The 16,269-nt window shown below is 44.2% G+C and overlaps 1 protein-coding gene across 1 annotated transcript in view; it reads left to right on the forward strand.

Moving 5' to 3' along the window:
• HMBOX1 (homeobox containing 1) overlaps nucleotides 1-15,101 on the forward strand; it is a 102,789-nt gene extending 87,688 nt beyond the window's left edge. The window contains exons 7-8 of the mRNA XM_017830463.1: nucleotides 12,426-12,508; nucleotides 14,740-15,101. Of these exons, the coding sequence (XP_017685952.1) occupies nucleotides 12,426-12,508; nucleotides 14,740-15,086 (430 nt within the window). The 3' untranslated portion in view covers nucleotides 15,087-15,101. The remainder of the gene's footprint in view (nucleotides 1-12,425; nucleotides 12,509-14,739) is intronic.
• Nucleotides 15,102-16,269: the final 1,168 nt, after the last annotated feature.

Raw genomic sequence — 16,269 nt, forward strand, 5'->3', positions numbered from 1 at the left:
ATTGGGCTGTCCAGGTCCGAGTTCAGCTGAAGGAACAGCCATCCCTCACTGCGGGACCCACCTGACCTGTAACTTTACCCGTGGAAAAACCCACTGGAGTGAATTACAGAGTTAAATCCTGAGGGATCTGGAAAGCATTCAGAAGGAATCAGTGATCAGGTTGGCACCTTGTCCCCTCTGCCTGTGCTGCATCCAGCTGTCAGCAAGGAGGATCCAGGAGCACCATCCAGCCCGAAGCACGACTGGATTTGCCCATTCCTGGTTTCTGGAACTGTGCAGAGTGTTCCTGCTGACTCTCTCACTGCAGCTCCTCTCTGAACAGAGTCCAAACCTGCCTCGGTGAAGGGAAATTCTCTGCCATCCAATAACAGATGTGAGGTCTTTATACAAGTAATAAACAGAGTAATTACAAGGAGAAGTGAGGGAGGAAAATTCCTAAGTAAAACTCCTTAAGTGTGTTGCATCATGTATTTATGGGCTCCTTGGTCAGGCTGTGGAGCACTTTAAAGAGACTAAAAAGAATGTTCTCTCAGAGAACTGTATGGGCTTTACCCACAGAAGTCACTGCCACATCCTAGATTCTTTTTTATTCCTTCTTTTAAATTTTTTTTTTTTTGGTGATCCAGGGTGGCACAACTGACCTTTTTTATGGTTGATATTCCTTTGGAACATGCATAAGTTTTAATTCGTTTTGAATATTGTGCTGTCTGTGAGGAACTCCATCAACAGAGTAGAAGACATGGACCTGGTCCAAGGAGGTTTTTTTAATATGAAAAAGAATGAGAAAATAGAGCATATAAGTACACAATATATAGAAAAAGTCATCTGATTTGTTGCTTAATATGTACATGGGCTGGTGCTTTTTCAGTTGCTTAATGCCCCTTGGACAGGAACATTGGACTGAGACTTCCAGTTTCATGTTCAGCTTCTCTCGTTTCCCTGAGCCTTTATTATATCCTTTTCAGAATCTGATTAAATTCTCTGTCTTTGAGGCAAATACAGCCAAGGGCACAACAGCTTGATGGGGGGTGGCTGCCCAGCAGGCTCTTTGACAAGGAAGGAGTAGCACAGAATCCCACAATGGTTTGGGTTGGGAGGGACCTTAAAGATCAGCCAGTTCCACCTCCCTGCCATGGGCAGGGACACTTTCCCCCTATCCCAGGTTGCTCCAAGCCCCGTCCAACCTGACCTTGGACACTTCCAGGGATCCAGGGGCAGCCACAGCTTCTCTGGGCAAGCTATGCCAGGGCCTCCCCACCCTCCCAGCCAACAATTCCTTCCCAATATCCCATCTCTCCCTGCCCTCTGGCAGTGGAAAGCCATTCCCTGTGTCCTGTCCCTCCATCACTTGTCCCAAGTCCCTCTGCAGCTCTCCTGGAGCCCCTTTAGGTACTGGAAAGTGCTGGAGGTCTCCCTGGATCCTCTGTTCTCCAGCTGAACCCCCCCAGCTCCCCCAGCCTGTCTCCATAGGAGAATGTTTTTTTTTTAATGCTTTTCCTTATGCTTTTCCTCCTGGATTGGGAATAGCAGCATCCTCAGCTCTTGTCAGGCTTTGCCTTTTTGGTGTTTTTGTTGCACTTTGTCTTTTGGTCACAGGGCCTTCACAGAAAACAGTCTTTCCAGCCGATGATCTTTCTGTGTCTGTGGAGTTGTTCTTCCCAAAGTGGGTGACCTTGGAAGCTGCACCATTACATTTCTCTTTAGTTCTTGCCCTCAGGATTGTCCATTACTTTTTATGGTTCTTCAATTCACTGTATTGACGTGGCTTCTGACTTTGTCATCAGCAGGTTTCACTGCCATGTGCACACTTTGTGTCGAGATCATTGAGTGTTTTCCTTCTTAAGGTGCTCCAAAGATGATACTTGAGGAGTATCACTGATCACTGCCCTCCAAGCCATTAGCTTCATTTTTTAGTCTCCTTCTTGTTTATATGTTTCTTTCTGCCCTATCTCCTAGTTGTACTCACCTTTATCTTTTCCAAAATTAGGAATAATTCCCTGTTTTTCACTTCATCAAACACTTCACTGGAGCCCAAAAATGACAGGAATAATTAATTTTTCTGGACATACAGTCAACAACTCCTGAGTTGTTTTTGGAGCATCACTACCAACATTGTTCAAATCAGGCCTCCCAAAAGGACTGTTCCAAGGGAACTTGGCCGATCTGGAGAGTGACAATGACACTTCAGAGGAAACACGTGGAAAAAACCACGAGGGGACACAAATCTTGGAGTCAGGAGCTGTGAGTTGGTTTCTCAGCTCTGTGGCTGCTTTCTTGGGTCTGTATCTCTTAACTTTGCTGCTCTTCTACCTGTAGAATATTACCTTCTAATAATATTAACAAGATGAAAGAAGACAATTCCAGAACACTTTTGAAGGAGCTGATGGTCTGGGTATGGAAAGCACTCTTGGAATACAAAGCATGAGGGGTGTTGGTAAATGAAGTAATCTGTTGTGGTCCTTGGAGCTTAGCATTTCTGAGGTAATTCACAGTCCTATAGGCAAAAAAAAGAAAGTAAAAAGTTGGATAATAAACCCAGCTATTTCCTCCCTATGGATGGTGAATGGCCACCGAATAATCTCTAGGAAATAAAAAAAAATAAATGACAAGATGTTGCTGCTGCCCGACCCGAGAAATGCTCTTCAACGATCCCAGAGGTACCTGATGGCTTAAAACTTCCCTTAAATCTCCTCCTTTGCTGTGCTGTCTGCAAAGAACCCCAGGAAGTTGGTCTTGGCACCAAAGTAGTTCAATCAACTGGCATTGCTGGCCTGTGTTCATTCATTATTTCTCATTCTCAGTTGCTCAAATCCATCTGTTGTGTTGCATTCAGGTTGCAAGGCAGACAATAGATTGATATTAAAAAATTAAATACCTTTTCCTGCTTTCTGTCTGTACAGCAATTAATGGGATAACAGTTCTAGCCCAGATCTTGGAGGTACCAGGCATTAAAAATACATGTAACGAGCCCAAAATCAGATTTAATCCTGAGCCTCTTGACTTCAGGTGCTGGATATCCTGCAGGAATTTGCCTTGTCTTTGGAATCCTGTAGGATCCTCCTTTTTATTTTCTGAAAATGCAGCAGCAGCGATGACTGTCAGTGCTCTTCTGAGCTGAGCTGAGTCTGGTCCAAGCCTGAAAATTGAAAATAAAAACTCGTGGATCTTTGAGGGGGAATGCTGGTGATGATGTTGGAAGCTGTCAGCTCAAGCCAAGCTTTATCACAAATCTCAGGACTGGGATTTTTCCCCTCCTGGAGGCTTAGGACAAAGGGAGACTTCAAGTTTCCCAGCCTTGGAGAACTATAAAATTTTGGAAAACAAGACCTTACTGAGGCTAAAGTAAGAACAACCTGAGAGGCCTTGCTGACATTATGTACACACATTTTTTGTTATCCAGTCCTGAACTTCCCATTAAAGCACAATTTTGAGGGAAGGATAGGCTGTTCTCCTGGGAATACTTAACTTCAGATGAGCTGAAAACTGAGTTCTGGCTCTGGTGAGTGTAAAATTTTCTTCAGGAGAACAGAAAAAGATAGTTTGTGTTGAGCAGTGTAAAATCCAAGTTTTGCCATTTGTTCATGTGTCCATATAAAGCCTTGGAATCCTCTGCTGGCCTGCAAATGGTATCTCTGATAACCACAGCGTCGATCAGGGGACCTCTGGCTGGAATGGTGGGTCACCAACAGCCCTTCCCAGCGGGTGGGAACCAGCCAGGGCTGGTTTCTGCAGGGCCTCATCCCTTTGGAGATGTTTCTTCCATGGGCTGACCCTGCCTGAGCTCTGCTTGCCTCAGGAGAACCAGATAATCCAGAGGATGCAACTAAAATAACACTTCCCCTGCCCCAAGTCAAAAAATAAGGATGAGATGTTTGTTCCACAGTTGTTTTCATAAAGGCCTTGTTTATCAGTCACTGAGTCCAGAGGATTTAATGCACATAAATATCCCTGTAGCATGTAGGTCTCAATTTAAATATTGCCAGTAAATAAAAGAGAGGAAGAGATCCCATTATTCATGCTTGGATGCCTTGTTAGGAAGAGCTTTGAAGGTGCTGTTCGCTCACACCAACCTCCTGTTGAAATATTATAGAACAGTCCTCACTTTATCATGTTGGTTTCTTGCTGGCTTCAAAAAAAATTCCCCTTTTCCTTTTGTTTTAGGAACAATTTAGTGAACACTGTTGACTTTGGGGGTCTGTGATGCCTCTAAATTTAAGGATAGTCCAAACTGTAGCTGTTGTCTGCTCTCAGGGCCTTCAAGGTGCCTTAGGCAGGAGGTACCTGTGTGTTACAAATTGCTCCAAACTCCAGATCTCTCTGTTCAGAAGAGGCCTGTTGTGTCATTTCAGAAATACTCTTATCACCAAATCCAATTACAAGGAAGAGTAAATCACCACCTCCGATGTCTCAACTATTCTTTTTTTTAATTGTTAATTATCTCGACAGTGGGGTGCTGGAGATTAGGAGGCACAGATTATCTGCTGCAAGTGTGAGGCTTTCAGAGCTATTATCAATTAATTCTGTTTTTAAACAAATTCTAGGATAATATTAACAGCTTGATAGGATTGTGGTCCTTGAGACCGCTGTCAAAATACTGAGAAAGTGATGTTTAAAAATGAAAAGCTTGTTGTTGCATTAGCTCTGAAGGTCATACAGCTTCTCCACTCCGGTGTAAGGTGTATTTTTGGCGTTTTAATCTACATTGTAGAGTAGATTCCTGCTAAGAAACATCAGTAAAGTGATTGTCTTGGAGTTCAGGCACTGATTTGTAAAACCAGAATAGAGCCAGCTCTATTGCATGAAGTTTTTTAATGCATACTGACTGACATGACTGTGGAATTTACACACACAAACACATCCTGACATGGGAAATAATTACAGTTTATATAAGTGCTCTAAGTGATCCAGTCCTGTTGATCTCCTCCAGATTTGCACTTGCCATGAAGAGAAGTACAGGAATGAAACATTTCTTACAATGAGAGGCTTAAAAACTGTGCTGTCCCTGGCAATACCTTGGGCTTGAAAGCTCGAGCTGGGAATGAGATGCAGGTTTTAAAAAAGCGAGGATTTTTACAGTTTAGTTTCAAAGGTGATTTAAAGTTATGGTAAAGGTTCTACTTTGGATAAAACCCCAATTTTTCACGTAGGGGCTGGATATCTCTGTAGGTCAAACAGAAGATCTGGGCTTAATGCCAGAATAGCTGAGAAACCTCTGGTCAGAGCTGTAGAAGAGGTCGGGTGGTTTCTCCAGTCCTGTGGATCCATGGAAGTGTGGAATCCATTAGCTAAGGGATAGTGCTGTGGGAAAAACAGCAGAGAGCCGTAGCCACCGTGTTCAGCAGTGGGTTTTTCTGGGCTGGGGATTTGTTCTTAGGTTTGTTTTGCTGCAGGAATGGCAGAATTGCATCCAGAGAGCTGCACTTCCCAGCCTTGCCTGGTTGTTTTGCAGTCCTGGGGGAAGGAGAGGACGGTGCCTTCGGTGCAGTTCTCGGCTCCATCAGAGTTTAGCTGTGCAGGGTGTTATCTCTGAGCTTTAATTTTGCTGTCACAAATAGAAATGACTTTATATTGTGGGGTGAACTCTTCAGCTGACACCCCTGTCGTTATTACAGGATCTGTAGAAATATCAGTAGATGAAACGGATGGTGTCATCTGCTGACCTCTCTGGAAATGGCATTAGGGATATTCTTGGCCAGTATTTACTGGGAAATAAACTAGTCATTACACTTTCTGATGAGATTATGCTTTGAATGTCACTCCTCTGACAGTCTGTCTCGTGCCACGTGGAGATAAGATCTGAGGCACAGATGACAGACCAACTTCAGAAATATTTCCATTGATTTGACAGCCTGAATAATAGTTCTGTTAAAAGCCACAAAGACTCAAACAGTGACCTCTGGCTGCTGGGTGATACTGGGCTGATAAATCTACTAATGAGAGATAAATAGGTAAGTGAGTGGTTTCTGTGACTTGTCAGTGGAAAGCAGAGGAACCCTTTGGAGGGAAACTGGATAGGGAGCTGGAATTACAGGCATCTTATCAGAGATAAAGGAGCAGCTTGGACTCTCTTGTGTATTTTCAGACAGCAGAGGGTTTGGCAGGGAGCTCCATTCCTGGGGACAGCAGGATTTTCTGTTCATCAGCAGGGGTCAGCTGGGGAAAACGGGCTGATCCATTTTTCCATCCATCCATCCCTGGAGCCCGTCGCTCAGGCTTTGCTTCCAGCATCAGTTGAGGAGGATGTGTGGGAGCTGCTGTGGGAGGAGCTGGTCCCAGCTGCCTGTTCCAGCCATCTCCTGCCTCCCTTGGCTGCACAACTGCTGCTCTTGGCACGGGTGGGAAGCTGGACCAGGGAAGCGGCCGGGCAGAAAACATTCCCACAGGAAGGGAATGAAGGAGAGGATGGGATCGTTCTTTGGTCTGTGCTTGAATTGTGTTAAGCTGAACTGCAGCCTGAGTTTCAGGGAAGATGGACTTCCCACCCCTGGAAGTGTTCCAGGCCAGGTTGGATGGGGCTTGGAGCAACCTGGGTAGTGGAAGGTGTCCCTGCCCATGGCAGGGGGGTGGAAGGAGATGATCTTTACGGTCCCTTCCAACCCAAATCATTCCATGATTCAGTAATTCTGTCTGGGATCCCAACAAGAGTGCTGGGAGGTGAAACTCCCACATGGATGGAAGTGGGAGCCCAAGGATGCAAACACAGAGTTCAGGGAGGGACTGAGCCTGCAGCACATCTGCTGTTGTCCAATAAATACCCATCTGTGTATTCCTGCCTCCTGTTATTTGCAAGGTAAATCATCCTTGTTCCAGGGACAGTGCCCTGTGTGCACACACCTGGATGAGCTCACCTGAGAGCATCGCCGACGTGAATTGTTACCCTGCAACACATTTGAGCCTCTCCACTTTAAATCACTCCCCCAGCTGGCAGCTTAACCACTCTGTCATGCTGTAAACTAAGCATTTCCCCAGCTGGGGGTCCTTGGATCAATTCTGGGGACTTTATCTGGTTGGAAAAGCTCCCAACCCGCCCATCCTTCCGCCGCTCCGTAGCTTGGGTTGTTTCAGACCTTTCCCTGGCGGCTGCAGAGCTGATACAAACCAGCAAAACTTCCACTGTGGACTATCAGGAGCATGCTTAATGCATCTGATATCTCAGCCTGGAGAACAGAAGCAACAGAAAGAAAGATTGGCAGCTATTGCAGGAATTCAGAGAGGGGCACCTTGGAAAAGAGGGGAGGGGAGGTGTTTGCTTCCATTACAGAGCCCGGGGCTGAGATGGATTCCCTCTCCATCATTGTCCTAAGCACATTATCCCTGAAAGAAAGAGGGTTTCTCTGAATCTGCAATTTTTCTGGGCTTCAGTGTTATTGAAATGAAACCGCTTCAAGGATATCTACATTCTTTACCATCATCTGGATTCTCATCTCATGTAAATTATTTGGCCACTTTTCATTTTAATCCTCCACTGTCATTTTCTACAAAAGAGATCATTTGGTTTCTTCATGGAAGGTATTCAGCTGACAGCTGCCCTTTGTCTAGAAAGCAGTGTGCCTTTGCAGAGTTACTTGTGCCTGCTCTTTTTTCCCCTTCCTTTTAAGTTCATATCTCTTCAAATTTTTCATCTGTAGCTTTCAGGAACTTTTCAGACTGTGAGCAGGCTGAGGTTTGTAGCTGTGAAGAGAAATTCAGACATCCTGCATTCTTCCCCTGTCTACCTGGCTGATAAGAAAGAGGAGTGGAGGCAGATTAATTAATTTACTGCTTGCAAGAAGAACTGTAGTCAAAAAAATCACAATATTTTCACAACCTCTAAATGAGCAAACAGAATAGTCAGTGATGAAGTCTTGAATTTTTTTTTCCAGGACTTTTCTATCTTGAAAACTCAGTTATTCTCTCCTACTTTCCAGAAACTGTAGGATCATAGAACCATAGAATTGCTAAGGCTGGAAAAGACCTTTAAGATCAAGTCTCACCATCAGCCCAGCATCATGTTCCTCACTAAACCATGCCCTCAAGTGCCACATGTTGAGAGGTTTTAAGTGTTGTACTTTGTTTCCTGGTGGATCACCCACAAGACCCATTAAGACCTGGAAGGGATGGGAATGAACTGGGATGCTTTGGTAGGTGGGTGTGCAGAGAATTTGGGGGCTGAGGCTGCAGATCAGCAATTGGGGCTGAGGGTTGTATGTTTTTGGTTACCTGTAGCTGTGAGACCTTTTCCTTTAAGAGTAGGAGCTCCTGAGTGTGATCTCTGGTAAAGCAGCTTGCACCACATCAGAGGTTAAAAGCACAATATGGTCATGGAGAAAAATATTATAGCCTTAATAATTTAGGTTAGGTTAGGAAGAGGTTCTTCCCTGGGAGGGTGGGGAGGCCCTGGCACAGATTTCCCAGAGAAGCTGTGGCTGCCCCATCCCTGGAAGTGTCCAAGGCCAGGTTGACTGGGGCTTGGAGCAACCTGGGCTAGTGGAAGGTGTCCCTGCCCATGGCAGGGGGTGGAATGGGATGATCTTTAAGGTCCCTTCCCACCCAAACCAGTCTGGAAGGTGCCTTTCCAGCTCCGTTCTGGTACCCACTTGGGTTTGTGATCTCTGTGAAAACACCTTACTGGCCACAGGAGCTGCCTGAAAACCTCTCAAATTTTTTTTTTAGAACAGGGATTTAGGATGAAAAAAAAATTAAGATTTTCAGGTGGGAATCATTTTTCCTTTTAAAAACGTTTAGTTAAGAAATTTGTGTTAGAATTTGAAGAACATGTTTCAGAATACCAAAAAATACGTCTTGATCTAATCAAATAAGTTTTGCTTCAGTTGTAAAATGTTTAGAGGTAAGAATTACTGTTTTCAGCGGTTTCTAAATCAAAAAAAATGATTGGACTGCACAAAACTTCCTCGTTTGCCAGCAGAGGTGCCTCGTTCAATGCCCAGTTCTGGAAGTTAGATCCATCACAGGGAGATTTCCTGTTGTCCCAGAGAAATGTGAGTGTGAGCCTGAGTTTTGTTGTGGTTGGAAAACCTTTGCTGGAGCCAGGGAAAGCCTGGCTGTGGCTTGCAAAAGGGGTGGTGTTGAGTTATAGTGCCAAGAGAAGGATCACTCTTGGCTCTTGTGTTGTCTTTGCTGTGTTAATTGATGTCTCACGTTCTTGCATCAACACAAGAAAGGGCAGTTCAAGTACAAACTGATTCTTAATTTTATGTATTTTTTAATTTTTTTCCCATAAATATTAGGTACTGTCCAGCAGCTTTGTGACCACAGATGATCTCGAGCCATAATATCAGATGATATCAGGGCTTCACCTTCTGTTTTTAGGGCATCTTTGTGTAGATCCATCATGTTTTCTGATTTTATGGGGTTTCCTTTGTGGTGTTTGCTCTTGGCTTTTGACAGGTACCTCTAAGTAAAATAACTAACGTTCACAGAATGGTTGGGGTTGGAAAGGACCCCTGGAATCATCTGGTCCAGTTTCCCTGCTAAAGCAGGTTCAGTAGAACAGTTTGCACAGGATCATGTCCAGGTGGGGTTTGAACATCTCCAGAGAAGGAGACTCCACAGCTTCTCCGTTCAGCAAAGGGAGTCCATAAAACTGCTGTTCTGGCTCCCAGAATGGGCTGAGTTGATTTTTGTACACATGGTGTTGACCTGGATTCCTGATTAGGAGTCAAAGTCATACAATATACTCACGTAAATAATAGTACAGCAGTTTTCAGCTGTGATGTCTTAATGTTCCTTTATCCCACAGCACTTCCAAGAGGAAATAATTCTTGGCTCTGAACAGAGAGTAGAGTGCTCTGTAGGTGTGAGAGCTGAGATTCTGTCATGAGACAGTTGAACTGGGATCCTGAGCTTCTGTTCCATCACTAACTACTGCAAAAAGCATTTTCTATTCTGTTTTCCAAGTTCTTCATTCTCCAAAAAATGCACCTTTGCGCAGAACACAACCCCTTTGAACAGAAATTTGCACTTTCAGATAGACCCACACATCACTTCAAAGGCTGAAATCAGGGAAGGATGATGGATATGGAAGAGGGGAGAATGTAGTTTAAAAAATGACCATATCCAGAGGGTGTGATGTTTGTTACAAGTTCTCATCTGGTCGAACAAAGACACCGGTCCATGTGTCAGGGAACTCATCCTTTTGTTAGATAGTCACCTTAATTCCAGCCACTATCCCACTCTGCAATAGTAGAAGCATTGGCTGGCAAGTTCTCAAACTTTACAAATAACTTTACAAATAACAATAACTTCAACAAACTCCCAACTCCCACAACAAACTCCAGGTCTCAGAAGTGCTGGCTGACAAGCTCTCAACTCTTACAACTTCATCAAGCTCCCAATCCTTAGAGCAAACCTGGCCTTGGACACTTCCAAGGATGGGGCAGCCACAGCTTCTCTGGGTCACCTGTGCCAGGGCCTCTCCACCCTCACAGCCAACAATTCCTTCCTAATCTCCCATCTCTCCCTGCCCTCTGGCAGTGGGAAGCCATTCCCTGTGTCCTGTCCCTCCATCCCTTGTCCCAAGTCCCTCTGCAGCTCTCCTGAAGCCCCTTTTTAGGCACTGAAAGGTGCTGGAAGGTCTCCCTGGGTCTTTCTCTTCTCCAGTTGAACACCCCCAGATCTCCCAGCTTGGATCCAGAGCCTAAGACTGGATCCAGCCTCATCCAACTCCTCTCTGAGAAGGAGTTTAGGAAACAAGGGGGTTCACTCTGACTCACATCCCCAGCTTCCATAAAAATCCCTCTAAATGGATTCCAGTTGTCCTTTATCACAGAATCCCAGAATGGTTTGGGTTGGAGGGGACCTTAAGCTTATCCAGTTCCAACTCTGACACCTTGTACTATCCCAGGTTGCTCCAAGCCCATCTGACCTGGCCTTGGACACTTCCAGGGATCCAGGAGCAGCCACAACTTCTCTGGGCAACCTGTGCCTCCAAATTCCCTTCCCAAGAGCAGCTCAGAGGTGCAGGGAAGGAGCAGTGGGTGTTCCTGTGGAAATGTGTTGCCTCCAAGGCCCATGTAAGTCACATGGACATTACCTGCCCTTCATTTAGAGAAGGTGAAGCTATTCCTGTGGTTCCATTTGCTCCCTAAGCCAGCAAATCCCCTGGAATGACATTAATGCAGCAACTCACTGGGCTAATGTGGGATTTCTCGTTCTCACTGAGTAGCAACTTTGGAATAGGCCCCTGTTTGTGGGGATAGCTGGGAGTGTAAATAACCCTGGGAGCAGTGGGATGAAGAAGCAGTGCCTGAAATCCAAACTGAGCGTTCAGAAAGTGGGACAGAAGCAGTTGCTGCGTGGAACAGAATCCAGATTTCCATAGAAAGTGACTGGGCTGGGGCCAATCCACTGGAGGAGAAATGTGAGCATGGAAAATAATAATTGCCTCAATATGCCTGAATCTCCTGCTACCAAATGATCCACAATTAAAGGAAATACCTGATTTTCCAATCTGCAGCAGCTGTCCAACAGCTGAACCTGCTGCTGATCAAAGCTGATGAAAGAATTCCTAGGATTATGTGTTATGGATAACCCACAGGAAAAAACCAGTGGTAGTCCCTGCTTATGGTGTGATTATCAGAGTCCACTGAAGTAAACAGGATGTTTTGTTGGTTTTAGTGCAGATCAGATAAGCTCTGTAGAATGTAAATCAGTTCATTAAAATTTGTAAAGCAGTTAAATGAAGTGAAAGAGGAAACAGTTTTAACTTCTGTGGGATGTTTACTGCACATGAAGTACAATAAAATCACAATTATTCTGGGAAAAAATACTATTGGAAACGTGCTGTATGTACTCAGTGTGGTGTTCTGAGGAAGATCTAAAAATTTTAAATCGTGGTTTTTAAAAAACACAACCTGACTCTGGAAACCTTCCTGTGTCAATTTTGTGCCATCTGCACACCGTAGCTGTCTGAAGTATTGCAGTATTTGTGTGTTTGTGGGTCATACATATTGATAAGTATGTGTGGATGTGTATATATTAACCCAGGCATGGAAATAAATGGTGAACATTTATTTTCACCATATTCGTGGATCCTTCTACCTAAGCTGGGGTATGACAGGGGGAAAAAAAAAATTATAATAAACAAAAGCCGTGCTTTGTGGTGTCTAAGACATGATGCTTCACTGGATAGTCTTAAATCTGATACCCATGGAATTGTCTAAGTTGTTTTATCTCCATATGCTGAGGTGACACTGCACATGCTGAGATAATCTTAATTTATTTGAGGCATTTGGGAAGTTTCCTCCACTCCACATGGATGCAAGTGCAAGCTGATGTTACCTTATGCATAAAATTTACTGTATCTGTGGTGCCTCTCTAAGACTGGTGTATAAATTAGCAGTTGACACCTTTTAGTGGAGCTGCTTTGGAACCTTCACGCTCTGATTTCTGAAAAAAAAACTTGTTTTTTTTTCCCCTCCTTGCAGTTACTTCAATGAGAATCAATATCCAGACGAGGCAAAGAGAGAAGAAATTGCCAATGCCTGTAATGCAGTTATCCAGAAACCAGGTGAGGAGCTGCTCCTGGTGTCCTCCCCAAAAAGCAATTTGATTTCAACACCTTGGGTTCAGACTGATGTTTGCAGGAGATCATACATAAAATCATAGAATTATTGACTTGGAAAAGACCTCCCAAGATCATCGAGCCCAACCTGATAGAGCAGGTCCTTGAAAGGAGCTCATCTTTCCTGGATTTCAGTTTTCTTCACAGTTTCCAGACAGGGATCTCGGATTAGAACGTGGATATTAATGGAGGACGTTGTATTTGGGTCAACAGGCTGCATTTTCCCTGTTCCTGGAGAAGTCAGACTGGGAGAGGAGCATGAATATTCAGTGTGGTGTTAGTGGAGGCACCTGCCTTTGCTTAGGTTTGCTAACCAAACATTTACATAGATGTCAGACCCTGTGTTTTGGATATATTTAGATTTTATATAACCAGAATAAAAATTAATGAACGGAAAGCTAAAGCTTGAGTCATGAACATAAAACCACAGAAATATTTAGGATGGAAAAGCTCTCTGAGATCATCCAGTCCAACCATCCCCCCAACACTGCCAAGGCCACCCCTGCCCCGTGTCCCCAAGTGCCACATCCACACGGCTTTGAAATCCCTGCAGGGATGGGGACTCCACTCCTGCCCTGGGCAGCTGTGCCAGGGCTGGACAACCCTTTTGATGAAGAAATAGTTCCCAATATCCAACCTAAACCTCTCATGGTGGAACTTGAGGACGTTTCCTCCCATCCCATCACGTGTTACCTGGGAGGAGAGAGTGATCCCCACCTCGTTATCCTTTCAGGTCATTGTAGAGAGATGGGACAGTCCCAGGATAGCACTGAATCAGGCCAGTTCAGGCTGGAAGTGACCTCTGGAGGTCATCTGCTCAGGCAGGACCAGCTTATAAGGTTGTTCAGGGCTTTACCTAGTTCAGTATCTCCAAAACTGGAGGTTTTCCTGACTCTGGCCCCTATTCCACGAGGTTGAGCGCTCTCATGGCAAAGTACTTTTTCCTAATACCTATTGAAAAATTCCCTTCTTGCAGCTTTTATGTCTTTTGGCTGTGGGAGCAGAAAGATCTATTGGGTAGAGCACCAAAGAGGTTAGGATTTGGTTTGTGGAGCAGCTTGGAACAAGCTGCTGAAACAGAGTCCTGTCCCAGGAGCAGTGAAATACTGTCAGTGGTGCTGATGCACCAGCATAGCTATCAGTTTCCAGATTTTTCTTTCTTTCAGTTGTCTCATCTCTCCTAACTTACTTTAGTGTGCAGATTGCTGCAATTACACAGGTGCTTTGTATGCTGAATAAATAAACTTTGAGAAAGACTCAGAAGCAGGGGAGCCTCATCCCTAAGGAGCCTGCAGAGCACTGATGCAGCTACATGGAGTATTTTATACAGGGACAAGGCCAACTGTGATGCTGAACCCCTCCAGTCTCCCCTCTTTTATACTGATGACCAGGAAAAGGAATAGTTTTCCATTACTCCCTTGTGGTTGTCGGGAATTTTTTTGCTGGTTTAAGGGTAAAAATCCAGTGATCTGGTTTCCAGCATCCACCCCCCATTCTCCCAAAAGATCACGAGTGTCCTGGCACATCTGGGAGGGTGTGATGAGTGCTGGGGGTTGAGAGAAAGGAAAGCAGATTGCAGGGGGATGCCAAAAAAAAAAAAATCTCTTAGTTCATTTTTCTGCTGAAGAAAACATGTCATTGAACTGTATCCTCGTGGCACAGAGTAAGAGAAGGAGCCCAAGGGAAGGGGGTTTGTGGCAGGGCTGTGAGTTGAATTTGAGTTTTGGAATCTCAGTTTTGTGCTTGAACTAGAAAAGCAGCCCTCCCTTCTCCCACACCACTGGACTTAGTTGGTTGAAGCTTCAAAGAAATTCCTGTATTTCAGATTTTAAAAAGAAAAAAAAGAAAGGCTCTTTTGTTTTTAGGGAGATATTTGGCATTTAGTGCCATAACACCTGGACACGCAGGACTTTGATTCACATAAAATTCACTTTATTCTCAGTTACAATAACTTTTCAGTGCTGCCTGTGTTTCAGGGGTTTATCTCTTGGAATCACAGAATGGTTTGAGTTGGAAGGGACATTAAAGCCCATCTCATTCCAATTCCCTGCCATGGGCAGGGACACTTTCCACTCTCCCAGGTTGCTCCAGGCCCCCTCCAACCTGGCCTCGGGCACTTCCAGGGATGGGGGGCAAAGGTCTGAGGGTCTTTATTTTTATTTCTGTTCCTTTCCTAGGAAAAAAGTTGTCGGATTTGGAGCGAGTCACCTCCCTCAAAGTGTACAATTGGTTTGCCAACAGGAGGAAGGAGATCAAGAGAAGAGCCAATATCGGTAATGTATCACAGAGCCTCTTTGCAGGGGCTGCACTTGCTCAGGAGAGGTGGCAATTGCGTCAGAATATATTAGTGGGAACACTGGAGGTTCTGACAGTCTCTGTAGAAGTGTGGAGGAATTATGAAAATCAGCCCCTTGCTGTTCCAGATTTTTTGTGGAATACGTGCAGGAGTTTAGTTTGTGGAAGCCCGTCATCAGTGCAGGAAAAGTGGTGCTGTGACAAAGTTTTACTGGAAGATCAGCTTTAAAAAGCAAAGTGAGAAGTCTGCTGTTGGAGTTGTATTTCCCTATGCTGAGGCTCCTTTGGGTGTCCAGAAAATCTAAAATAAAACCTCAAAATTGTAAATAAGGGAGATTGAAATGTTGGTGGGTCCACAGCCTTGCCATGCTGTTTATTCTGGTTATACCTCTGCTCCTTCCAGCTTTCCAAGGTTTTCCACAGTGACAAGTGGCTGGAACAAAGTAATTTTTTTTTTTCTTGATGATCAGGATAAAACAAAAGTCACTTCAGAGTGAACTCTGCAGGTTTTTAGTGTGAGGAGTTGATCGTAAGGAAATTAGAAGTGACTCTGAACTTGTAAGGATACTTGCTAATGTGGATAAGACATTCCAAGAAGAATAAACTCACCTCAGTGGTCAGGATTCAACAAACTCCTGCCATTTATGCCAAATTTTATGCCCTTACTTTATGCAGAGTTACTTTTGCAGCACATGGATGAACAGAGATCCATACCTGCCTATTACCAAGATTTTTATTTATTTCAAATACTCTTTATTTTTGCTTTTTTTCTAAGTAAGAAATAATTCTTTTTACATGATTTAATGCATTACTGAAATTTAACCTGAATTTATTTTTTTAAATGAGAAATTGCTTCTAGAAGAGACTGGGGGGGGAACAAAGCAAACTTAGTCCAAGGTGGGTGGAGTGGGAGTTGTATCTGTACTGTTTGGGCAGAAGGACTGGAAAGAGATTTAAAAGAACCAGAGGAAGCTTTAGATGCATGGATCCTACTAGAAGATGGATATGTTTGTTTTTAAATCCCTTAAGTGCCTTCAAAAATTTCTCCATCTATTTGCAGACACCCCCTGCCCCCCTGCCAGTCCAAAGTGTGTGGGAAGAGCTACAGGGAATTCTTTTGCCACTCCAGTACATTAGAAATCAAGCTAATTTCTGGTAGGACTGGCTGGAAAACAAGGATTCTCACTCTCCAACAAATCTGTTAATTGGCAGGGAAGGATTTCAGGCTAACCAGTGTTTGTACATGTGCTCCCAAATACTGGAGAGTGAAGAGGAAGAGGCTGAGAACTAACTCTGTTCCTCCAGTTATTCCAACTCCTTGAAAAGAAAAAAAAAAAACCAAAAAAAAAAAAAATTTTGCTCCTCTGTTTTAGCATTCAAAGTTCTTCCAGGTATTTTAGACAGCCCTCGAT

The sequence above is a fragment of the Lepidothrix coronata genome, unplaced genomic scaffold (genome assembly GCF_001604755.1).
Source record: "Lepidothrix coronata isolate B3197 unplaced genomic scaffold, Lepidothrix_coronata-1.0 Scaffold179, whole genome shotgun sequence".
Taxonomy (NCBI): domain Eukaryota; kingdom Metazoa; phylum Chordata; class Aves; order Passeriformes; family Pipridae; genus Lepidothrix; species Lepidothrix coronata.